The following is a 24,939-nucleotide window of genomic DNA, read 5'->3' as shown; positions in this document are numbered from 1 at the left end:
TCCCCTTTTAGACTCCCCCCCCCCTTTTAGGCCCCCCCTTTTAGGCTGTGAGCCCACTGTTGGGTAGGGACCGTCTCTATACGTTGCCAATTTGTACTTCCCAAGCGCTTAGTACAGTGCTCTGCACACAGTAAGCGCTCAATAAATACGATTGATGATGATGATGATGCAGAGCACTGTACTAAGTAGAGAAGCAGCGTGGCTCAGTGGAAAGAGCCCGGGCTTTGGAGTCAGAGGTCGTGGGTTCTAATCCCAGCTCCGCCACAAGTCTGCTGTGTGACCTTGGGCAAGTCACTTTGCTTCTCTGAGCCTCAGTTACCTCGTCTGGAAAAATGGGGATGAAGACTGTGAGCCCCCCGTGGGACAATTTGATCACATCGCATCCCCCCCAGCGCTTAGAACAGTGCTTTGCACATAGTAAGGGCTTAACAAATGCCATCATTATTATTATTATTATTACTTGGGAAAGTACAATAATAATACTAATAATGATGATGGCATTTATTGAGCGCTTACTATGTGCACAACACTGTTCTAAGCGCTGGGGAGGTTCCAAGGTGATCAGGTTGTCCCACGGGGGGCTCACAGTCTTCATCCCCATTTTACAGATAAGGCAACTGAGGCACAGAGAAGTGAAATGACTTGCCCAAATATGTTTTATTTTGTTGTCTGTCTCCCCCTTCTAGACTGTGAGCCCACTGTTGGGTAGGGACCGTCTCTGTATGTTGCCAACTTGGACTTCCCAAGCGCTTAGTCCAGTGCTCTGCTCACAGTAAGCGCTCAATAAATACGATTGAATGAATGAATGAATGAACGAATGAAGTGACTTGCCCAAAGTCGCACAGCTGACAAGCGGCAGAGCAGGGATTAGAACCCACGGCCTCCGACTCCCAAGCCTGGGCTCTTTCCACTGAGCCACGCTGCTTCTCATGGCACTTAACACGCTTCTCATGTTCTCATGAGCTTCTCATGAGAGAAGCTTCTCATGATCAATCAATCAATCGTATTTATTGAGCGCTTACTGTGTGCAGAGCACTGTACTAAGCGCTTGGGAAGTCCAAGTTGGCAACACATAGAGACAGTCCCCACCCAACAGTGGGCTCACAGTCTAAAAGGGGGAGACGGAGAACAAAACCAAACATACTAACAAAATAAAATAAATAGAATAGATATGTACAAGTAAAATAAATAAATAGAGTAATAAATCCATACAAACATATATACATATATACAGGTGCTGTGGGGAAGGGAAGGAGGTAAGGCGGGGGGGATGGAGAGGAGGATGAGGGGGAGAGGAAGGAAGGGGTGATGATGATGACGATGGCATTTATTAAGCGCTTACTATGTGCAAAGCACTGTTCTAAGCGCTGGGGGGGATACAAGGTGATCCGGTTGTCCCACATGGGGCTCACCGTCTTCATCCCCATTTTACAGATGAGGGAACTGAGGCCCAGAGAAGTGAAGTTGGGTAGGGACCGTCTCTAGATGTTGCCAACTTGTACTTCCCAAGCGCTTAGTCCAGTACTCTGCACCCAGTAAGCGCTCAATAAATACGATTGAATGAATGACTTGCCCAAAATCACACAGCTGACAATTGGCGGAGCTGGGATTTGAACCCATGACCTCTGACTCCAAAGCCCGGGCTCTTTTCCACTGAGCCACGCTGCTTCTCATGTAAGCGCTTAACAAATGCCACGGAAAGAAAAAGAGCCATAGAGTGGCTGGTAACGAAGGAAAAAGAGAAATAATAATAATGTTGGTATTTGTTATGCGCTTACTGTGTGCAAAGCACTGTTCTAAGTGCTGGGGGGGGGGGGGGAACACAAGGAGATGAGGTTGTCCCGTGTGGGGCCCACAGTCTTAATCCCCATTTTACAGATGAGGGAACTGAGGCACAGAGAAGTGATTTGACTTGCCCAAGGTCACACAGCAGACAAGTGGGGGAGGTGGGATCCGAACCCATGACCTCTGCCTCCCGAGCCCGCGCTCTTTCCACTGAGCCACGCTGCTTCAACTGTTGGGAGCAATGACACGCACCAGGATTAAGTGTGACGGTCTGTGAGCCCACTGTTGGGTAGGGACCGTCTCTAGATGTTGCCAACTTGGACTTCCCAAGCGCTTAGTACAGTGCTCTGCACACAGTAAGCGCTCAATAAATATGATTGATTGATTGATTGACATTGCAGGCCCTGTCGCTTATTTGCAAGCCTGCCTGTGGCCTGTTAAGAGCTTGCAACGTAAGAAGAAAGAAAGAGCATGTGCTGAACACCAAAATGGCAGCACCGCGTGAAATAAGTCTTCCATCATCATCATCAATCATATTTGAGCGCTTACTGTGTGCAGAGCACTGTACTAAGCACTTGGGAAGTACAAGTTGGCAACACATAGAGACAGTCCCTACCCAACAGTGGGCTCATAGTCTAAAAGGGGCAGACAGAGAACAAAATCAAACATATTAACAAAATAAAATAAATAGAATAGATATTCCAGGAATTTCCTCTTCAGGGAACTGGTGTGTTTTGTCTTCCAGGAATTTTCTTTTCAAGCGACTGGTGTGTTTCCTCCTAGTGCATCCCCTCACCCCCTCCTACCTCTCCTAGTTGGTCTCCTCAATCAATCAATCGTATTTATTGAGCGCTTACTGTGTGCAGAGCACTGTACTAAGCGCTTGGGAAGTACAAGGTGGCAACATCTAGAGACAGTCCCTACCCAACAGTGGGCTCACAGTAAGCGCTTAATAAATGCCATCAAGAAGAAAAAAAGTAGACAAGCAATCAATCAATCAATCGTATTTATTGAGCGCTTACTGTGTGCAGAGCACTGTACTAAGCGCTTGGGAAGTACAAGTTGGCAACATCTAGAGACAGTCCCTACCCAACGGCGGGCTCACAGTCTAGAAGGGGGAGACAGCTGCCTCACGCTTTGCTCCTCCGGCCCCACTGTTGGGTAGGGACTGTCTCTATATGTTGCCAACTTGTACTTCCCAAGCGCTTAGTACAGTGCTCTGCACACTGTGAGCGCTCAATAAATACAATTGATTGATTGATTAAGGGCAGGGAACGTGTCCACCACCTCTCTTGTAGCGTACTCTCCCAAGTGCTTAGTACAGCGGTCAAGTGAAGCAGCGTGGCTCTCCCTCTCCCCCTCCCCATCCTCCCCGCCTTACCTCCTTCCCCTCCCCACAGCACCTGTATATATGTATATATGTTTGTACAGATTTATTACTCTATTTATTGATTTATTTATCTTACTTGTACATATCTATTCTATTTATTTTATTTTGTTAATAGGTTTGGTTTTGTTCTCCGTCTCCCCCTTCTAGACTGTGAGCCCACTGTTGGGTAGGGACCGTCTCTATGTGTTGCCAACTTGTCCTTCCCAAGCACTTAGTACAGTGCTCTGCACACAGTAAGCGCTCAATAAATATGATTGATTGATATGTGTGTATGTATTTATTACTCTATTTTACTTGTACATATCTATTCTATTTATTTTATTTTGTTAATATGTTTGATTTCATTCTCTGTTTCCCCCTTCTAGTCTGTGAGCCCACTGTTGGGTAGGGACTGTCTCTATGTGTTGCCAACTTATACTTCCCAAGTGCTTAGTACAGTGCTCTGCACACAGTAAGCGTTCAATAAATACGATTGATTGATTGATTGATATGTGTGTATGTATTTATTACTCTATTTATTTATTTATTTTACTTGTACCTATCTATTCTATTTATTTTATTCTGTTCGTATGTTTGGTTTTGTTCTCTGTCTCCCCCTTTTAGACTGTGAGCCCACTGTTGGGTAAGGACTGTCTCTATGTGTTGCCAACTTGTACTTCCTAGGCGCTTAGTACAGTGCTCTGCACACAGTAAGCACTCAATAAATACGATTGATTGATTGATTGATATGTGTGTATGTATTTATTTATTACTCTTTTTATTTATTTATTTTACTTGTACATATCTATTCTATTTATTTTATTTTGTTAATATGTTTGGTTTCGTTCTCTGTCTCCCCCTTCTAGACTGTGAGCCCACTGTTGGGTAGGGGCCATCTCTAGATGTTGCCAACTTGGACTTCCCAAGCGCTTAGTACAGTGCTCTGCACACAGTAAGCACTCAATAAATACAATTGATTGATTGATATGTGTGTATGTATTCATTACTCTATTTATTTTATTTGTACATATTTATTCTATTCATTTTATTTTGTTAATATGTTTTGTTTTGTTCTCTGTCTCCCCCTTCTATCAATCAATCAATCGTATTTATTGAGCACTTACTGTGTGCAGAGCACTGGACTAAGCGCTTGGGAAGTCCAAGTTGGCAACACATAGAGACAGTCCCTACCCAAAAGCGGGCTCACAGTGTAGAAGGGGGAGAAAGAGAACAAAACAAGACATATTAACAAAATAAAATAAATAGAATAAATACGTACAAGTAAAATAAATAAATAAATAGAGTAATAGACTGTGAGCCCACTGTTGGGTAGGGACCGTCTCTGTACGTTGCCAACTTGTACTTCCCAAGTGCTTAGTACAGTGCTCTGCACACAGTAAGCACTCAATAAATACGATTGAATGAATGAATGAATGAATGAAAGAGCCCGGGCTTTGGAGTCGGAGGTCATGGGTTCAAATCCCGGCTCCGCCACTTGTCAGCTGGGTGACTTTGGGCAAGCCACTTCACTTCTCTGGGCCTCAGTGACCTCATCTGGAAAATGGGGATTAAGACTGCAAGCCCCCCCGTGGGACAACCTGATCACCTTGTATCCTCCCCAGAGCTTAGAACAGTGCTTTGCACATAGTAAGCGCTTAATAAATGCCATTATTATTATTTAATAGAGTGTAAGCTCACTGTGGGCAGGGAATGTGAGACTGTGAGCCCGTTGCTGGGTAGGGACTCTCTCTATATTCATTCATTCATTCAATCGTATTTATTGAGCGCTTACTGTGTGCAGAGCACTGGACTAAGCGCTTGGGAAGTCCAAGTTGGCAACATATAGAGACGGTCCCTACCCAACAGTGGGCTCACACTCCATATGTTGCCAACTTGGACTTCCCAAGCGCTTAGTCCAGTGCTCTGCACACAGTAAGCGCTCAATAAATACGATTGAATGAATGAATGAATGTTATATTGTTGCATTGTGCTTTCCCAAACATTTAGTGCTCTGACTGAACTTATACTATTGATTGATTGACTGATTGTGTTTGATCAACTTAAGAGCAGCTTGGGGTTGATTTGCTATGAGGGATTTCTTTTTTTTTAACAGTATTTGTTAAGTGCCAGGTACTGTACTAAGCGCTGTGGTAGATAATAATAATAATAATAATAATAATGGTATTTGTTAAATGCTTACTATGTGCCAAGCACTATTCTAAGCACTGGGGTAGATACAGCAGCTTGGCCTAGTCAGAAGGTCATGGGTTCTAATTCTGGCTCCGCCACTTGTCTGCTGTGTGACCTTTGAGAAGTCACTTTAATGGCATTTTTTTTAATTCAATCAATCAATCAATCAATCATATTTATTGAGCGCTTACTGTGTGCAGAGCACTGTACTAAGCGCTTGTGAAGTACAAGTTGGTAACATACAGAGACGGTCCCTACCCAATAGCGGGCTCACAGTCTAGAAGGGGGAGACAGACAACAAAGCAACACATATTAACAAAATAAAATAAATAAAATAGTAAATGTGTACAAGTAAAATAGAGTAATAAATCCGTACAAACATATATACAGGTTCTGTATAATTAAGCGCTTACTATGTGGAAAGCACTGTTCTAAGCGCTGGGGAGGTTACAAGGTGATCCGGGTGTCCCACGGGGGGCTCACAGTCAATCCCCATTTTACAGATGGGGGAACTGAGGCACGGAGAAGTGAATCAATCAATCAATCAATCGTATTTATTGAGCGCTTACTATGTGTAGAGCACTGTACTAAGCGCTTGGGAAGTACAAATTGGCAACACATAGAGACAAGTGAAGCAACTTGCCCAAAGTCACCCAGCTGACAATCGGCGGAGCCGGGATTTGAACCCATGACCTCTGACTCCAAAGCCCGGGCTCTTTCCGGGCTGCTTCTAAACTCCCTCCCTCGGAGAATCAATCAATCAAGAGACCCTTCATTCATTCATTCATTCACTCCCCCTTCTAGACTGTGAGCCCACTGTTGGGTAGGGACTGTCTCTATATGTTGCCAACTTGTACTTCCCAAGCGCTTAGTACAGTGCTCTGCACACCGTAAGCGCTCAATAAATTGACTGATTGAAATAAATAAAATGACAGATTTGGACGTAAGTGCAATCGTATTGATTTATTGGGGCTGGGAAGGGGGGATGGAAAAAGGGAGCGATTCAGGGCGACGCAGAAGGGAGTGGGAGAGGAGGAAAAGAAAGCTTAATCTGGGAAGGCCTCTTGGAGGAGATGGGCCTTCAGTAAGGCTTTGAAGGCGGGGGAGAGGAATTCAATTGGTCACTCCATTCATTCGCTCAATCCTATTTATTGGGCGCTTACTGAGTGTGACACATTCATTCATTCATTCAATCGCGCTTATTGAGCGCTTGCTGTGTGCAGACCACTGGACTAAGCGCTTGGAAAGTACCGTTCGGCCACACACAGAGACGGTCCCTACCCAACAATGGGCTCACAGTCTAGAAGGGGGAGAAAGACAACAAAACAAAACAAGTAGACAGGTGTCAAGGAGCACAGAGCTCTGTACTAAGCGCTTAGGAGGGGTCAATACAACAATAAACTGACACACTCCCAGCCCACAACGAGCTTGGGTGCCGTAAAGAGGCGCCAGCCTTGGCCTCGCGTCAGCCATGATACCTCCATCCTTCCTTCCTTTATTCACTCACTCAATCGTATTTATTGAGCGCTTATTGTATGCACAGCACTGTACTAAGCGCTTGGAAAGTGCAATTCGGCCACATACAGAGATGGTCCCTACTCAACAACTGGCTCACAGTCTAGAAGGGGGGGACAGACAACAAAACAAGTAATCAGGTGTCAAGGAGCACAGAGCTCTGTACTAAGCGCTTGGCCTCTTGTCAGCCATGACACCTCCTTCCTTCCTTCATTCAATCATATTTATTGAGCGCTTACTGTGTGCAGAGCACTGTACTAAGCGCTTGGAAAGTCCAATTTGGCCACATATATAGAGACGGTCCCTACCCAACAACGGGCTCACAGTCTAGAAGGGGGGGACAGACAACAAAACAAAACAAGTAGACAGGTGTCAAGGATCACAGAGCTCTGTACTAAGTGCTTAGGAGGGGTCAATACAACAATAAACTGACACAGTCCCAGCCCACAACGAGCTTGGGTGCCCTGAAGAGGCGCCAGCCTTGGCCTCGCGTCAGCCATGACACCTCCTTCCTTCCTTCCTTTATTCACTCATTCAATCGTATTTATTGAGCACTTACTGTGTGCATAGCACTGTACTAGGCACTTGGAAACTTCCCAAGCGCTTAGTACAGTGCTCTGCACACAATAAGCGCTCAATAAATACGATTGATTGATTGATTGATTGGTTGATTGGAAAGTCCAATTTGGCCACATACAGAGATGGTCCCTACCCAACAACCGGCTCACAGTCTAGAAAGGGGGGACAGACAACAAAACAAGGAAACAGGTGTCAAGGAGTACAGAACACTGTACTAAGCGCTTGGGAGGGGTCAATACGACAATAAACTGACACACTCCCGGCCCACGATGAGCTTGGGTGTCCTGAGGAGACGCCAGCCTTGGCGTCGCGTCAGCCATGACACCTCCTTCCTTCCTTCCTTTATTCACTCATTCAATCGTATTTATTGAGCGCTTACTGTGTGGATAGCACTGTACTAGGCGCTTTAAACTTCCCAAGCTTTTAGTACATAAGCGCTCAATAAATACGATTGATTGATTGGAAAGTCCAATTTGGCCACATACAGAGATGGTCCCTACCCAACAACCGGCTCACAGTCTAGAAAGGGGGGACAGACAACAAAACAAGGAAACAGGTGTCAAGGAGTACAGAACACTGTACTAAGCGCTTGGGAGGGGTCAATACGACAATAAACTGACACACTCCCAGCCCACAACGAGCTTGGGTGCCCTGAAGAGGCGCCAGCCTTGGCCTCGCGTCAGCCATGACACCTCCTTCCTTCCTTCCCTCCCGACGCCCTGCTCGGTCCGCCACGATCCCAGAAGCCTCTCGGGCCCGATCTCGGCGTTCGGGCCTCTTCGGCCATTTCCGTTCCCTCTCGGAAGCGGCGGCTCGGCCGGTCGGGCTTCGGCGCGGCGCTTCGGAAGGGTTCGGGTCCCTTCGGGTTCCTTCGGGAGCCTTCGGGCGCGCGGGCGGCGAGGGCCGAAGCCGCCTTCGGGTCGGGGGGAGGGACTTCGGCTGGAGTTCGGAGGGGTTCGGGAGGACTCGGGCAGATTCGGTTCCGTCCGTTCGGGTGGTTCGGGTAGACTCGGCCTCGGCTCGGGTTTGCGTGTGGGGGGTCGGGGAGTGGGGGGAGTTGAGGGGCTTGGCGGACCAAGGTTAGCGGGGTAAGGGGAGCCCCGAAACGTCTTAGAAAAGGCAGTTCCCCTTTCCTTGGCACGTCGAACTGCGAGGAACGTCCCCAGACGAGCCGCGCCGTTCGGCTGCATTCGGGTTGGTTTGGCGCCAATTCGGAAGGACTCGGGCCGGGCTCGGCCCACCCCTTCGGGAAGCTTCGGATCGGGAGGGTTCGGCAACACCCTCGGCTCCACCCGCCCCCTTCGGGAAGCTTCGGCCCCGGCTCGGGAGGCCTCGGCCCGGCCCGGTTTCGGCCGATCGCTTCGGGCGGGCTCGGGTCGGGCGGATTCGGCCGATCGCTTCGGGCGGGCTCGGGTCGGGCGGATTCGGCCGATCGCTTCGGGCGGGCTCGGCCTGCGCTCGGGCCGGGCCCTCTTCGGGCGGGCTCGGGGGCGGTTCGGGCGGGCTCGGCCCGCGCTCGGGTCGGGTCCCTTCGGACGGGCTCGGGCCCCCTTCGGGCGGGCTCGGTTAGTGCCCCCTTCGGGCGGGCTCGGGTTCGGTTCGTGTCCCCTTCGGGCGGGCTCGGTTCGGGCCCTCTTCGGGCGCGCTCGGGCTCGGTTCGGGCTCCCTTCGGGTGGGCTCGGGCTCGGTTCGGGCCTCCTTCGGGCGCGCTCGGGCTCGGTTCGGGCTCCCTTCGGGTGGGCTCGGGCTCGGTTCGGGAGCGCTCGGGCTCGGTTCGGGCCAACTTCGGCAGGGCTCGGGCTCGGTTCGGGCCCCCTTCGGGCGGACTCGGGCCCCCTTCGGGCGGGCTCGGGCTGCGGTGGGGCCGGGCCCCCGGGGGAGCCCTCATGGAGGACTCAGACTCGGCGGCCAAACAGCTGGGCCTGGCCGAGGCGGCGGCGGCCGTGGCGGCGGCGGCGGCGGTGGCGGCGGCGGCAGCGGCGGCGGCGACCGGCGAGGAGGAGGAGGAGGAGGCGGAGGAGCCGGGCCTGGCGGAGGACGAGGAGGCGGAGCCCGACGGGCGGGTGACGGCCGTGACCGTGATGGCGGCCGAGCCCGGACACATGGACATGAGCAACGAGGCCCTGCCCGGCCCCGACGAGGACGCCGCCGCCGCTGCCGCCGCCGCCGCCGCTGCCTTCGCAGGCAAGTGCGGGCCCGGCCGGGCACGTGGCCCCGACGCCTCTTCACACCTCGGGCTGCCCGGCCTAGTCCGCACCACGTGGTCCCCTCAGGCCCCGCCCTCCCCATCCCCTCAGGATGTCACGCAATGGCGCCTCCTCCCCTCCCAGCATGTTCCCTTTCAGGGTGGCTTCCCTCAGGGTGCTGTCGCCAATCAGTCATCAATCATATTTGTTGAGCGCTTACTGTGTGCAGAGCACTGTACTAAGCGCTTGGGAAGGACAAGTTGGCAACATATAGAGACGGACCCTACCCAACAGTGGGCTCACGGTCTAGAGGAGACCACAGTGTCCTCCCCTCAGGCTGTCACCATAGTGCCCTCCCTCAGGCTGTCACATAATGACTTCCCCTCAGGGTGTCTCCCCTCAGGCTGTCAGCACAATGTCCTCCCCTCAGGCCGTCACCGCAATGTCCTTCCTCAGGCTGTCACACAGTGTCCTCCCCTCAGAGTGTCTCCCCTCAGGCTGTCAGCACAATGTCCCACCTCAGGCCATCACCACAGTGTCCTCCCTCAGGCTGTCACACAATGTCCTCCCCTCAGAGTGTCTCCCCTCAGGCTGTCACACAATGTTCCTCCCTCAGGCTGTCACATGTCTTCCCCTCTGGGTGTCTCCCCCCAGGCTGTCAGCACAGTGTCCTCCCCTCAGGCCGTCACCGCAGTGTCCTTCCTTAGGCTGTCACACAATGTTCTCCCCTCAGAGTGTCTCCCCTCAGGCTGTCAGCACAATGTCCCACCTCAGGCCTTCACCACAGTGTCCTTCCTCAGGCTGTCACACAATGTCCTCCCCTCAGAGTGTCTCCCCTCAGGCTGTCACACAATGTTCTCCCCTCAGGGTGTCACCACGATGTCCTCCCCTTGGGGTGTCTCCCCTCAGGCTGTCAGCACGATGCCCTCCCTCAGGGTGTCACCATGATGTCTTCCCCTCGGGGTGTCTCCCCTCAGGCTGTCAGCACAGTGTCCTCCCCTCAGGCCGTCACCACAGTGCCCTCCCTCAGGCTGTCACACAATGTCTTCCCCTCAGGCTGTCACCACGATGTCCTCCCCTCAGGCCGTCACCACAGTGTCCTCCCTCAGGCTGTCACACAATGTCCTCCCCTCGGGGTGTCTCCCCTCAGGCTGTCACCACTGTGTCCTCCCCTCAGGCCCTCACCACAGTGTCCTCCCTCAGGCTGTCACACAATGTCCTCCCCTCAGAGTGTCTCCCCTCAGGCTGTCATCATAGTGTCCTCCCTCAGGCTGTCACACAATGTTCTCCCCTCAGGGTGTCACCACGATGTCCTCCCCTTGGGGTGTCTCCCCTCAGGCTGTCAGCACGATGTCCTCCCTCAGGGTGTCACCATGATGTCTTCCCCTCGGGGTGTCTCCCCTCAGGCTGTCAGCACAGTGTCCTCCTCTCAGGCCGTCACCATAGTGCCCTCCCTCAGGCTGTCACCACAATGTCCTCCCCCTCAGGGTGTCTCCCCCTCAGGCCATCACCATAGTGCCCTCCCTCAGGCTGTCACACAATGTCATCCCCTCAGGGTGTCTCCCTTCAGGCTGTCAGCACAGTGCCCTCCCCTCAGGCCATCACCACAGTGTCCTCTCTCAGGCTGTCACACAATGTCCTCCCCTCGGGGTGTCTCCCCTCAGGCTGTCAGCACAATGTCCTCCCCTCAGGCCGTCACCACAGTGTCCTTCCTAAGCTGTCACACAATGTCCTCCCCTCAGAGTGGCACCACGATGTCCTACCCTTGGGGTATCTCCCCTCAGGCTGTCAGCACGATGTCCTCCCTCAGGCTGTCACCACGATGTCCTCCCCTCAAGGTGTCTCCCCTCAGGCTGTCACCACAGTGTCCTCCCCTCAGGCCGTCACCACAGTGTCCTCCCTCAGGCTGTCACACAATGTCCTCCCCTCGGGGTGTCTCCCCTCAGGCTGTCAGCACAGTGTCCTTCCCTCAGGCCATCACCACAGTGTCCTCCCTCAGGCTGTCACACAATGTCCTCCCCTCAGAGTGTCTCCCCTCAGGCTGTCACACAGTGTTCCCCCCTCAGGGTGTCACCACGATGTCCTCCCCTTGGGGTGTCTCCCCTCAGGCTGTCACACAATGTCCTCCCCTTGGGGTGTCTCCCCTCAGGCTGTCAGCACAGTGTCCTCCCCTCAGGCCGTCACCACAGTGTCCTCCCTCAGGCTGTCACACAATCCTCCCCTTGGGGTGTCTCCCCTCAGGCTGTCAGCACAGTGTCCTCCCCTCAGGCCATCACCACAGTGTCCTCCCTCAGACTGTCACACAATGTCCTCCCCTCGGGGTGTCTCCCCTCAGGACGTCACCACAGTGTCCTTCCTCAGGCTGTCACACAATGTCCTCCCCTCAGAGTGTCTCCCCTCAGGCCATCACCACAGTGTCCTCCCTCAGGCTGTCACACAATGTTCTCCCCTCAGGGTGTCACCACGATGTCCTCCCCTTGGAGTGTCTCATCATCAATCGTATTTATTGAGCGCTTACTATGTGCAGAGCACTGTACTAAGCGCTTGGGAAGTACAAATTGGCATCACATAGAGACAGTCCCTACCCAACAGTGGGCTCACAGTCTAAAAGGAGTGGGCTCACAGTCTCCCCTCAGGCTGTCAGCATGATGTCCTCCTTCAGCATGTCACTATGATGTCTTCCCCTCAAGGTGTCTCCCCTCAGGCTGTCAGCACAATGTCCTCCCCCCAGGCCGTCACCACAGTGTCCTCCCTCAGGCTGTCACACAATGTCTTCCCCTCAGCATGTCTCTCCTCAGGCCGTCACCACAGTGTCCTCCCTCAGGCTGTCACACAATGTTCTCCCCTCAGAGTGTCACCACGATGTCCTCCCCTTGGGGTGTTTCCCCTCAGGCTGTCAGCATGATATCCTCCCTCAGGGTGTCACCATGATGTCTTCCCCTCGGGGTGTCTCCCCTCAGTCTGTCAGCACAGTGTCCTCCCCTGAGGGTGTCTTCCCTCAGGCTGTCACCACAGTGTCCTCCCCTGAGGGTGTATTCCCCTCAGGCTGTCACCACAGTGTCCTCTCCTCAGGGTGTCTCCCCTCAGGCTGTCACACAATGTCCTCCCCTCAGGCTGTCATCACAGTGTCATCCCCTCAGGTTGTCACCTCGTCCTCCTTTCAGCATGTTTCCCCTCAGACTGTCACCACAGCATCCTCCGTCAGGCTGTCACACAATGTCCTCGCCTGAGGCTATCATCACAGTGTCCTTCCCTCAGGGTGTCACCTCGTCCTCCTTTCAGCATGTCTCCCCTCAGGCTGTCACCGCAGTGTCCCCTCTCAGGCTGTCACCACAGTGTCCTCTCCTCAGGCTGTCAAGGCTGTCATCACAGTGTCCTCCCCCCAGGCCGTCATCACAGTGTCCTCTTTTCAGCATGTCTCCCCCCCAGGCTGTCAGCACAGTGTCCTCCTTCAGGCTGTCCCCCCTCAGGCTGTTACAATGTCCTCCCCTCAGCAAGTCCCCACTCAGGCTGTCACAACGTCCTCCCCTTGGGGTGCGTTTCCCCCCCCCCCCCACCCGGCTGTCACCACAGTGTCCTCCCTCAGGCTGTCACCACAGTGTCCTCCCTCAGGCTCTCACACAATGGTCTCCCCTCAGGCTGTCACCACAATGTCCTCCCCTCAGGCTGTCATCACAGTGTCCTCCCTCAGGCTCTCACACAATGTCCTCCCCTCAGGTGTCTCCCCTCAGGCTGTCACCACAATGTCCTCCCCTCAGCATGTCCCCACTCAGGCTGTCACAATGTCCTCCCTTCAGGGTGTCTCCCCTCAGGCTGTCACCACAGTGTCCTCCCCTCAGGCTATCACCACAGTGTCCTCCCCTCAGCATGTCCCCCCTCAGGTTCTCACAATGTCCTCCCTTCAGGGTGTCTCCCCTCAGGCTGCAACCACAGTGTCCTCCCTTCAGGGTTTCTCCCTTTAGGCTGTTGCCCCAGTGTCCTCCCTCAGGCTGTAACCACAGTGTCCTCTCCTCAGGGCGTCTCTGCTCAGGTTGTCACCACAGGGTCCCTCAGGGTGTCTCCCCTCAGGCTGTCACCACAGTGTCCTTATTTCAGGGTGTCCTCCTTCAGGCTGTCGCCACAATGTCCTCCCCTCAGCATGGCACCACATTGTCCTCCCCTCAGGGTGTCTCCCCTCGGGCTGTCACCATAACATTCTTCTCTCAGGCTATCTCCCCTCAGGCTGTCACCACAGTATCCTCTCAGAGTGTCCCACCTCTGTTGCCAGTGTCCCCCCTCAGGCAGTCACCATAGTGTCCTCTTCTCAGGTTATCCCCTCTCAGGTTGTTGCCACAATGTCCTCCCCTCACGTTGTCCCCCCTCAGGAGGTTACCCAAGCGTCCCCCCTCAGATTGTCATCGCAGTGTCGTCCTTTCAGGGTGTCACCACCATGGTCTCCCCTCAGGGTGTCTGTCCCTGCCCAAGCTGTTACCACAATGTCCTCCCCTGAGGTTGTCACCCATCGGGGTGTCCCGCAGGTGGTCAGCACACTGTCACTATTCCCCTTGAAGCCCTCCCCAGTCTGCCCTCCAATGTGTCCTCCCCTCTCAGACTACCCCCACCCTGTCCTCTCCACGGGGACTGCGGGCAAGTGACTACACTTCTCTGGGCCTCAGTTTCCTCATCTGTAATCAGTGGTTCTCATTGAGCACTTACCGTGTGCAGAGCACTATATTAAGGGCCTGGGAGAGAACAGTGTAACAATAGAACAGACACACTGAGCTAGAAGAAAATAGGGATTAAGTCCTCCCTTTTACGTAGACTCTCCGTTATCCTCCCTGATTATCCTGTAATTACCCCAGCACTTATTATTATTATTACCGTTATTATTATTCCCATTGAGGAAAAAAAATCTTGTCTTAAGGCAAAAGGGAGCATCCCGGAAATATTCTCGCCTATTTTCAGGAGCGTTTCTGTAATGTGATTTGAACGGGGCCCCGCCATTTTGTGCTGTGTTTCAGAAGTGACCACGGTAACCGTCGCCAACGTGGGCACCTCCGCGGACAACGTTTTCACGACATCGGTGGCCAACGCGGCATCCATCTCGGGACATGTTCTGGTAAGCTTGCGGGGGGTTTGGTCCCCTTCCTCCGACCCGTGGGCGATTCGAACGGAACGGACTTCCCCACAATGTCCGACCGACCACCAATCCACCCACCTTTAGAGCCCTCAGAGAGCTATAATAATAAGAATAACGATTGTGGTATTTGCTAAGCGCTTAGAGAAGCAGCGTGGCTCAGTGGAAAGAGCGCGGGCTTCGGAGTCAGAGGTCATGGGTTCGAATGCCGACTCCGCCACATGTCTGCTGTGTGATCTTGGGCAAGTCACTTAACTCAGTTACCTCATCTGTAAAATGGGGATTAAGACTGTGAGCCCCACGTGGGACAACCTGATCACCCTGTATCCACTATCCTGTGCATAGTACAGTGCTTTGCACACAGTAAGCGCTCAATAGATCAAAAGCGCTCAAAATAGATCAAAGAGCTCAAAAACGCTCTTTTAGACTGTGAGCCCAATGTTGGGTAGGGACTGTCTCTATGTGTTGCCAATTTGTACTTCCCAAGCGCTTAGTACAGTGCTCTGCACATAGTAAGTGCTCAATAAATATGATTGACTGAATAGATAAATACGATTGAATGAATGAATGAATAAATGCGATTGAATGAATGACTCCCCACAGCACCCTTGTATCTATCTGTAATTTATTTTATCTATTTGTATTAATGTCTGTCTCCCCCTCTAGACCGTGAGCTCGTTGTTGGGTAGGGACCGTCTCTATATGCTTCCAACTTTTACTTCCCAAGCGCTTACTACAGTGCCCTGCACACAGTAAGCGCTCAATAAATACGATTGAATGAATAGTAAGCGCTTAACAAATGCCAATTATTATTATTAATGTGTGCCAGGCTCTGTACTGAGCGCTGGCATGGATACAAGCTAATCGAGCCTAGTCCGTGTCTCACCATGGGGCTCCCGGTCTTAATCCCCATTTTACAGATCAGGGAACCGAGGCCCAGAGAAGTAAAGTGATTTGCCAAAGGTCACACGACAGGCAGGTGGTAGAGCCGGGATTAGAACCCAGGTCCCCCGGACTCCTAGGCCCAGGCTCTATCCTCTGGGCCAAGCTGTTTCTGATTCCCCGATTAATTCCTACCTTGGCAGTCATGGAGAAGCAGCGGTGGTTAGTGGAAAGAGCCCGCGTTTGGGAGTCGGAGGTCATGAGTTCTAATCCCGGCTCTGCCACTTGTCTGCTGTGTGACTTTGGGCAAGTCACTTCACTTCTCTGGGCCTCAGTTACCTCATCTGTAAAATGGGGATGAAGACGGTGAGCCCCACGTGGGACAACCCGATTACCTTGTAGCTCCCTCAGTGCTTAGAACAGTGCTTGGCACCTAGTAAGCGCTTAACAAATGCCATCATTATTATTATTATTACCCCAGTACTTAGGACAGTGCTTGACACCTAGTAAGCGCTTAACAAATACCATCATTATTATTATACCTCCCCCCATCAACCACTGGGGCACGTATGTAGATCTTTTTGGGTTTTTTTAATTGGTTTTTAAGTGCTTATTAGGTGCCAAACACTGCAGTGAGCTTTGGGGTAGATAAGAGCTAATCGAGTCGGATGCAGTCCTTTTAATAATAATAATAATGTTGGTATTTGTTAAGCACTTACTATGTGCCAAGCACTGTTCTAAGTGCTGGGGGGAATACGAGGTGATCAGCTTGTCCCACGTGGGGCTCACAGTCTTCATCCCCATTTTACAGATGAGGTAACTGAGGCCCAGAGAAGTGAAATGACTTGCCCAAAGTCACACAGCTAAGTGGCGGAGACTGGATTAGAACCCATGACCCCTGACCCTCAAGCCCGGGCTCTTTCCATTCATTCATTCATTCAATCGTATTTATTGAGCGCTTACTGTGTGCAGAGCACTGTACTAAGCGCTTGGACTGAGCGCTTTCCACTGAGCCACGCTGCTTTTCCCACATGGGGGTCGCAGTTTAAATAGGAGGGAGACTAGGGATTGAATCCCTGTTGTGCAGTTTGAGGGATCTGAGGCCCAGAGAGGCTAAGCGACTCGCCCAAGGTCAAACAGCAGACACCAGGAAGAGCCGGGATTAGAACCTGGGGCCCCTGGCTCCTGGGCCCGGTCTCTTTCCACTAGTAGGCCTTTTCATTTATTATTATTTGCTACAAGTTGCCGTTTTCATTTTTGCATTCATCACTGTTTCATGAGTTTCTATTATGCACACCCCCCAGCTTTCCCTGAGCATGATGATGATGATGATGATGGCATTTGTTAAGCGCTTACGATGTGCAAAGCACTGTTCTAAGCGCTGGGGGGGGGATACAAGGTGATTAAGTTGTCCCACATGGGGCTCACAGTCTTAATCCCCATTTTACAGATGAGGTAACTGAGGCTCAGAGAAGTTAAGTGACTTGCCCAAGGTCACACGAGCATGTAGGAAGCATGTAGACTGTGAGCCCATTGTTGGGTAGGGACCGTCTCTATATGTTGCCAACTTGTACTTCCCAAGCGCTTAGTCCAGTGCTCTGCACACAGTAAGCGCTCAATAAATACGATTGAATGAATGAATGAATGCTGTGCACACAGTAAGCGCTCAATAAATACGATTGAATGAATGAATGAATGCTGTGCACACAGTAAGCGCTCAATAGATACGATGGAATGAATGATTAATTAATTAATGACTAATAAATTAGTCTAATGACTAACAGACTGTAAGCTCCTTGTGAGAAGCAGCATGGCTCCCGTCCCTCCTTCTGTCCCCATCAGTCATTCAGTCGTATTTATTGAGCGCCTACAGTGTGCAGAGCACAGTACTAAGCGTTTGGGAGAGGACGGTGCAACAATAAGCGGTCACATTCTCTGCCCACAACGAGCTGACGGTCTAGAGGGGGAGACGGATGTTATAATAGAAAGGAATAAATGACGGATCCGGACATGAGTGGGGTGGGACTGGGAGCGGGGGGTGAGGAAAGGGAGTAAGTCAGGGCGACGCAGAAGGGATTGGGATGAGAGGAAAGGGGGGGCGCAATCAGGGAAGGCCTCTTGGAGGAGATGGGCGTGCAATAAGGCTTCAAACGGGGGAAGATTCATTGCCAGATTTGAGGAGGGAGGGCATTCCAGGCCAGAGGCGGGACTTGGGTGAGAGGTTGGCGACAAGGTAGACGAGATGACAGGGAGAATGGTTGGCATGTTTTGTTTTGTGGTCTGTCTCCCCCTTCTAGCCCGTGAGCTCCTTGTTGGGTAGGGACCGTCTCTATAGTAAGCGCAGCGTGGCTCATTGGAAAGAGCCCAGGCTTGGGAGTGAGAGGTCATGGGTTCGAGTCCCGGCTCTGCCAATTGTCAGCTGTGTGACTTTGGGCAAGTCACTTCAATTCTCTGGGCCTCAGTTCCCTCATTTGTAAAATGGAGATTAAGACTATGAGCCCCATGTGGGACAACCTGATCACCTTGTAACCTCCCCAGCGCTTGGAACAGTGCTTTGCACATAGTAAGCGCTTAGTAAATGCCATTATTATTATTATTATTATTATATGTTGCCGACTTGGACTTCCCAAGCACTCAGTCCAGTGCTCTGCACACAGTAAGTGCTCAATAAGTACAAATGAATGAACAAATTAGAGGAGCGAAGTGTGCGGCCTGGGTTGGAGGAGGAGAGCAGCCAGGTGAGGTAGGGGATTGAGGGCTTTAAAGCTGATTCATTCATTCATTCATACATACATGTATATATGTCTGTACATATTTATTACTCTATTTATTTATTTATTGTACTTGTACATATCTATTCTATTTTATTTTGTTAGTATGTTTGGTTTTGTTCTCTGTCTCCCCCTTTTAGACTGTGAGCCCACTGTTGGGTAGGGACTGTCTCTATATGTTTCCAACTTGTATTTCCCAAGCGCTTAGTCCAGGCTCTGCACACAGTAAGCGCTCAATAAATACAATTGATTGATTGATTCATTCATTCATTCATTCGATCATATTTATAGAGTGCTTACTATGTGCAGAGCACTGTACTAAAGCACTTGGGAAGTCCAAGTTGGCAACATCTAGAGATGGTCCCTACCCAACAGCGGGCTCACAGTCTAGAAGGGGGAGACAGACAACAAAACAAAACATTTTAACAACAAAAGTGCTTGGGAAGTCCACATTGGCAACATCTAGAGATGGTCCCTACCCAACAGCGGGCTCACAGTCTAGAAGGGGGAGGCAGACAACAAAACAAAAGATAGTAACAAAATAAAATAAGTAGAATAAATATGTACAAGTAAAATAAATATGCACAAACATATATACAGGTGAGATGGGGAGAAGGAGTTTCTGTCTGATGCAAAGGTGGATGGGCAACCACGGGAGGAGTGGGAAACGTGGACTGAACGTTTTTGTAAAAAAAATGATCCGGGCAGCAGAGGGAAGTACGGTCTGGAGTGAGGAGAGACGGGAGGTGGGGAGGTCAATCGCCCCGGTGTGACTTTTCTCAGGGCCCTGCGGCCAATCCAGTTAACTCCTGTTAATGGTTACGAAGACCCGGGGACCGGAATGCCATTTCTCGTCCAGAAATATCTCCTCGGCTCATTAGCCAGCTGCTGGACCAGGGACTCCCGAAACTCCGTTGGGTTTCGGTTTTGAGCCGTAATTCCTCTGGAGTTCAGTCCCGTTCCAGTTCGGGTTCCTCAAATAATCAATCAATCGTATTTATTGAGCGCTTACTGTGTGCAGAGCACACTGGACTAAGCGCTTGGGAAGTCCAAGGTGGCAACATCTAGAGACAGTCCCTACCCAACAGCGGGCTCACAGTCTAGAAGGGGGAGACAGAGAACAAAACCAAACGTACTAACAAAGTAAAATAAATAGAATAGATATGTACAAATAAAATAAATAAATAAATAGAGTAATAAATATGTACAAACATATATACGGGTGCTGTGGGGAAGGGAAGGAGGTAAGATGGGGGGGATGGAGAGGGGGACGAGGGGGATTTGCAGCGCTGTATGGAGGGCACTGTACTAAACTAGACTGTAAGCTCATTGTGGGCAGGGAATGCGTCTGTTCATTGTTCTGTTTTCCTCTCCAAAGCGCTTTGTCCTGTGCGCTGCGCACGGTAAGCGCCCAATAAATGCAATTGACCGACTGACTGTAAACTCCCTGTGGGCAGGGAGCACGTCTGTGGTGTTTGTCGTCTCCCAAGTGCTACGTTGTCTATTCAGCCGTAGTTATTGAGCACTTACTGTGGGCAGAGCACTGTACTAAGCACTTGGGAGAGGACATTACTCTATTTATTTATTACTCTTTATTTATTATTACTCTATTTATTTATTTATTATTACTCTATTTACTTATTTTACTTGTACCTATCTATTCTATTTATTTTATTTTGTTAGTATGTTTGGTTTTGTTCTCTGTCTCCCCCTTCTAGACTGTGAGCCCACTGTTGGGTAGGGACCGTCTCTATATGTTGCCAGCTTGTAATAATAATAATAATGATAATAATGATGGCATTTGTTAAGCGCTTACTATGTGCAAAGCACTGTTCTAAGCGCTGGGGGGGATACAAGGTGATTAAGTTGTCCCACGTGGGGCTCACAGTCTTAATCCCCATTTTACAGATGACATCTGTATCTTGTACATCCCAAGCGCTTAGTACAGTGCTCTGCATCATCATCATCATCATCATCAATCATATTTATTGAGCGCTTACTATGTGCAGAGCACTGTACTAAGCGCTTGGGAAGTACAAATTGGCAACATATAGAGACAGTCCCTCCCAAGTAATAGATATGTACAAGTAAAATAAATACATAAATAGAGTAATAAATACATACACACATAATCAATCAATCGTATTTATTGAGCGCTTACTGTGTGCAGAGCACTGTGCTAAGCACTTGGGAAGTACAAGTTGGCACCATATAGAGACAGTCCCTACCCAACAGCGGGCTCACAGTCTAAAAGGGGGAGACAGAGAACAAAACCAAACATACTAACAAAATAAAATAAATAGAACAGATATGTACATGTAAAATAAATAAATAAATAGAGTAATAAATATGTACGAACATATGTACATATATACAGGTGCTGTGGGGAAGGGAAGGAGGTAAGATGTAAGCGCTCAATAAATGCGATTGATTGATTGATTGACAATATAACGGACACATTCCCTGTGGCCACAACGAGCTGACAGTCTAGATGGAGAGATGGACATGAATAGAAATAAATAAATGACTGACAAAAGTGGTGTGGGGCTGGGAGGGGGGATGAATGAAGGGAGCAAGTCAGGGTGACGCAGAAGGGTCCCAGCGCTTAGGACAGTGCTTTGCGTATAGTAAGCGTTTAACAAATGCCATTATTATTATTATTATTAGTAAGGGAGTGGGAGAAGAAGAGGTTTTGTTCTCTGTCTCCCCCTTCTAGACTGTGAGCCCACTGTTGGGTAGGGACTGTCTCTATATGTTGTCCTCTCCCCCTCGTCCCCCTCTCCATCCCCCACCATCTTACCTCCTTCCCCTCCCCACAGCACCTGTATATATGTATATATGTTTGTACATATTTATTACTCTTATCTATTTATTTTACTTGTACATATCTATTCTATTTATTTTATGTTGTTAGTATGTTTGGTTTTGTTCTCTGTCTCCCCCTTTTCAACTGTGAGCCCACTATTGGGTAGGGACTGTCTCTATATGTTGCCAATTTGTACTTCCCAAGCGCTTAGTCCAGTGCTCTGCACACAGTAAGCGCTCAATAAATACGATTGGTGATGATGATGAAGAGGAAAGGGCGGCTTCGTCAGGGAAGGCCTCTGCGATAGAAATCAGGAAATGACGGATGCGGCCATGAGTGGTGTGGGGCTGGAGGAAAGGGGGTCTTCGTCAGGGAAGGCCTCTGCGATAGAAATCAGGAAATGATGGATGCGGCCGTGAGTGATGTGGGTTCGGGGGCTTGGGGAGGGAAGATTTTCAGTCCAACCTCGTTCCTCCGGCAGTCTGGGAGACGGGCCCTGCAGATCGGGGAGAGCTTGAACACGGAGAAAGCCACGCTCATCGTGGTCCACACGGACGGGAGCATCGTCGAAACCACGGGCCTCAAGGCCCCGACCACCCCGCTCACCCCAGGTACCGTTCTCTCGCCCGCCGACCCCTCTAGGGCCATTTGGCAAGTACGTCCTTTTCCCTTTCCTTTCTCTTTGTTTCCTTTTTACAGGATTTCTGCTATCGGCCTTCTCACTTGGGCTCGCCGTGCAGAATTGGGACTCTGAGGGGGGCGGGGAATAATAATAATAATAATAATAATAATGAAGGTATTTGTTAAGCGCATACTATGTGCATAGCACTGTTCTAAGCGCTGGGGGGATTCAAGGTGATCAGGTTGTCCCACGTGGGGCTCACAGTCTTCATCCCCATTTCACAGATGAGGGAACTGAGGCCCACAGAAGTTAAGTGAATTGCCCAAAGTCACACAGCTGACAGTTGGCGGAGCCGGGATTTGAACCCACCACCTCTGACTCCGAAGCCTGGGCTCTTTCCACTGATTAAATTAGGCCTTCCCCGGCTTCCCCCTCATTTGCCAACTTGTACTTCCCAAGCGCTTAGTACAGTGCTGTGCACACAGTAAGGGCTCAATAAATACGGTTGATGATGATGATGATGATTTCCCCAACGGATCGATCGGCGGTATTTACTGGGGGCTTACTGTGTGCTGAGCAGTGTACGGAACACTTTCATTCAATTTGATCGTATATATTGAGCACTTACTATGTGCAGAGCACTGTACTAAGCGCTTGGAAAGTACAGTATAGCAATAAAGAGAGACTTTGGGGAGAGGACAGGATAAACCCTTCCCTCCGTGTTGCCTGTGCCCTTGGGTTTGTGTCCCTGAAGGCCTTTGATTCCTCACCACACATGTCCATATTCATTCAATTGTATTTGTTGAGCGTTTACTGAGTGCAGAGCACTGTACTAAGCGCTTGACTGTAATAATAATAATGGTGGCGTCTATTAAGCGCTTACTATGTGCAAAGCACTGTTCTAAGCGCTGGGGAGGTTACAAGGTGATCAGGTTGTCCCACGGGGGGCTCACAGTCTTAACCCCCATTTTACAGGTAATAATAATAATAATAATTTTGGTATTTGTTAAGCGCTTACTTTGTGCAAAGCACTGTTCTAAGCGCTGGGCAGGTTACAAGGTGATGAGGTTGTCCCACGGGGGGCTCACAGTCTTAATCCCCATTTTACAGATGAGGGAACTGAGGCCCGGAGAAGTTGTGACTTGTCCAAAGTCACACAGCTGACAGTTGGCGGAGTCAGGATTTGAACCCATGACCTCTGACTCCAAAACCCGGACTCTTTCCACTGAGCCACGCTGCTTCTCAGTGTACTAAGCGCTTGCCTCAGCCGGGCGATCCCGCTGTGCCATTTCCCCAAACCAATTTATTTTAAGTCCCCCTCTAGACTGTAAGTTCCTTGGGGCAGGGATCTCCAACTCTAAGAATAATGATAACAATAACTGTGGTATTTGTAAAGCGCTTAAATGTGCCAAGCACTGTACTAAGCGCTGGGGTAGATACAAAGCCCACAAGGGACTCAGCCTGAATTCCCATTTGGCAGATGAGGAAACTGAGGCCCAGAGAATAATAATAATGATGGCATTTATTAAGCGCCTACTATGTGCAAAGCACTGTTCTAAGCACTGGGGAGGTTACAAGGTGATCAGGTTGTCCCACGGTGGGCTCACGGTCTTAACCCCCGTTTTACAGATGAGGTAACTGAGGCCCAGAGAAGTGACTTGCCCAAAGTCACACAGCTGACAAGTGGCGGAGCCGGGATTTGAACCCATGACCTCTGACTCCAAAGCCTGTACTCTTTCCACTGAGCCACGCTGCTTCTCTGCAGAGAAGTGAAGTGATTTGCTCAAGGTCACCCAGCAGACAAGTGGCGGAGCTGGGATTAGAACCCATGACCTTTTAGACTGTGAGCCCACTGTTGGGTAGGGACTGTCTCTAGATGTTGCCAAATTGTACTTCCCAAGCGCTTAGTACAGTGCTCTGCACACAGTAAGCGCTCAATAAATACAATTGATGATGATGATGATGATGACCTTCTGATTCCCAGGCCTGGTCTCTGTCCACTAGGCCATGCTGCTTCTTGCTCCCAAGCAGCGTGGCTCAATGGAAAGAGCCCGGGCTTTGGAGCCAGAGGTCGTGGGTTCAAATCCCGGCTCCGCCACTTGTCAGCTGGGTGACTTTGGGCAAGTCACTTCACTTCTCTGGGCCTCAGTTCCCTCACCTGGAAAATGGGGATGAAGACTGTGAGCCCCACGTGGGACAACCTGATTACCTTGTATCTCCCCCAGCGCTTAGAACAGTGCTTTGCACATAGTAAGCGCTTAACAAATACCTACATTATTATTATTATTAAGTGCTTAACACAGTGCTCTGTGCATGGTAACCGCTCAATACATGCCACTGGTTGATTAACAATAATAATAATAATGTTGGTATTTGTTAAGCGCTTACTATAATAATAATAATGGCATTTATTAAGCGCTTACTATGTGCGAGGCACTGTTCTAAGCGCTGGGGGTATACAAGGTGATCAGGTTGTCCCACGGGGGGCTCACAGTCTTCATCCCCATTTTACAGATGAGGGAACTGAGGCCCAGAGAAGTTAAGTGACTTGCCCAAAGTCACACAGCTGACAGTTGGCAGAGCCAGGATTCGAACTCATGACCTCTGACTCCAAAGTCCGTGCTCTTTCCAATGAGCCACGCTGCTTCTCTATGTGCCAAGCACTGTTCTAAGCGCTGGGGTAGATACGAGGTCATCAGGCGGTCCCACGTGGGGCTCACAGTCTTCATCCCCATTTTATCGATGAGGAAACCGAGGCCCAGAGAAGTCAAGTGACAACCTGATCACCTTGTAACCTCCCCAGCGCTTAGAAGAGTGCTTTGCACATAGTAGGCACTTAATAAATGCCATCATTATAATTATTATTATTATTCTCTGGGCCTCAGTTCCCTCATCTGCCAAATGGGAATTCAGGCTGAGTCCCTTGTGGCCCAAAGTCACCCAGCTGACAAGTGGCGGAGCCGGGATTAGAACCCACGACCTCTGACTGCCAAGCCCGGGTTCTTTCCACTGAGCCACGCTGCAGTAAGCGCTCAATAAATAGGCCAGTGCTCTGCACACAGTAAGCACTCAGTAAATACGATTGAATGAATTGAATGAGTGATCAATATAGACTGTG

The 24,939-nt window shown here is 50.3% G+C and overlaps 1 protein-coding gene across 1 annotated transcript in view; it reads left to right on the top strand.

Annotated features, from left to right (window-relative positions):
• The first annotated feature begins 9,254 nt into the window (after positions 1 to 9,254).
• DEAF1 (DEAF1 transcription factor) overlaps positions 9,255 to 24,939 on the top strand; it is a 103,539-nt gene continuing 87,854 nt past the window's right edge. Inside the window, exons 1-3 of the mRNA XM_038765182.1 lie at positions 9,255 to 9,622; positions 14,625 to 14,722; positions 21,681 to 21,810. Coding sequence (XP_038621110.1) covers positions 9,325 to 9,622; positions 14,625 to 14,722; positions 21,681 to 21,810 — 526 coding nt within the window. The 5' untranslated portion in view covers positions 9,255 to 9,324. The remainder of the gene's footprint in view (positions 9,623 to 14,624; positions 14,723 to 21,680; positions 21,811 to 24,939) is intronic.

This window comes from Tachyglossus aculeatus, chromosome 22, assembly GCF_015852505.1.
Source record: "Tachyglossus aculeatus isolate mTacAcu1 chromosome 22, mTacAcu1.pri, whole genome shotgun sequence".
NCBI classification, from domain to species: domain Eukaryota; kingdom Metazoa; phylum Chordata; class Mammalia; order Monotremata; family Tachyglossidae; genus Tachyglossus; species Tachyglossus aculeatus.
The sequence above is the reverse complement of the archived record's forward strand: the minus strand, read 5'-3'. Positions and strand labels throughout refer to the sequence as shown.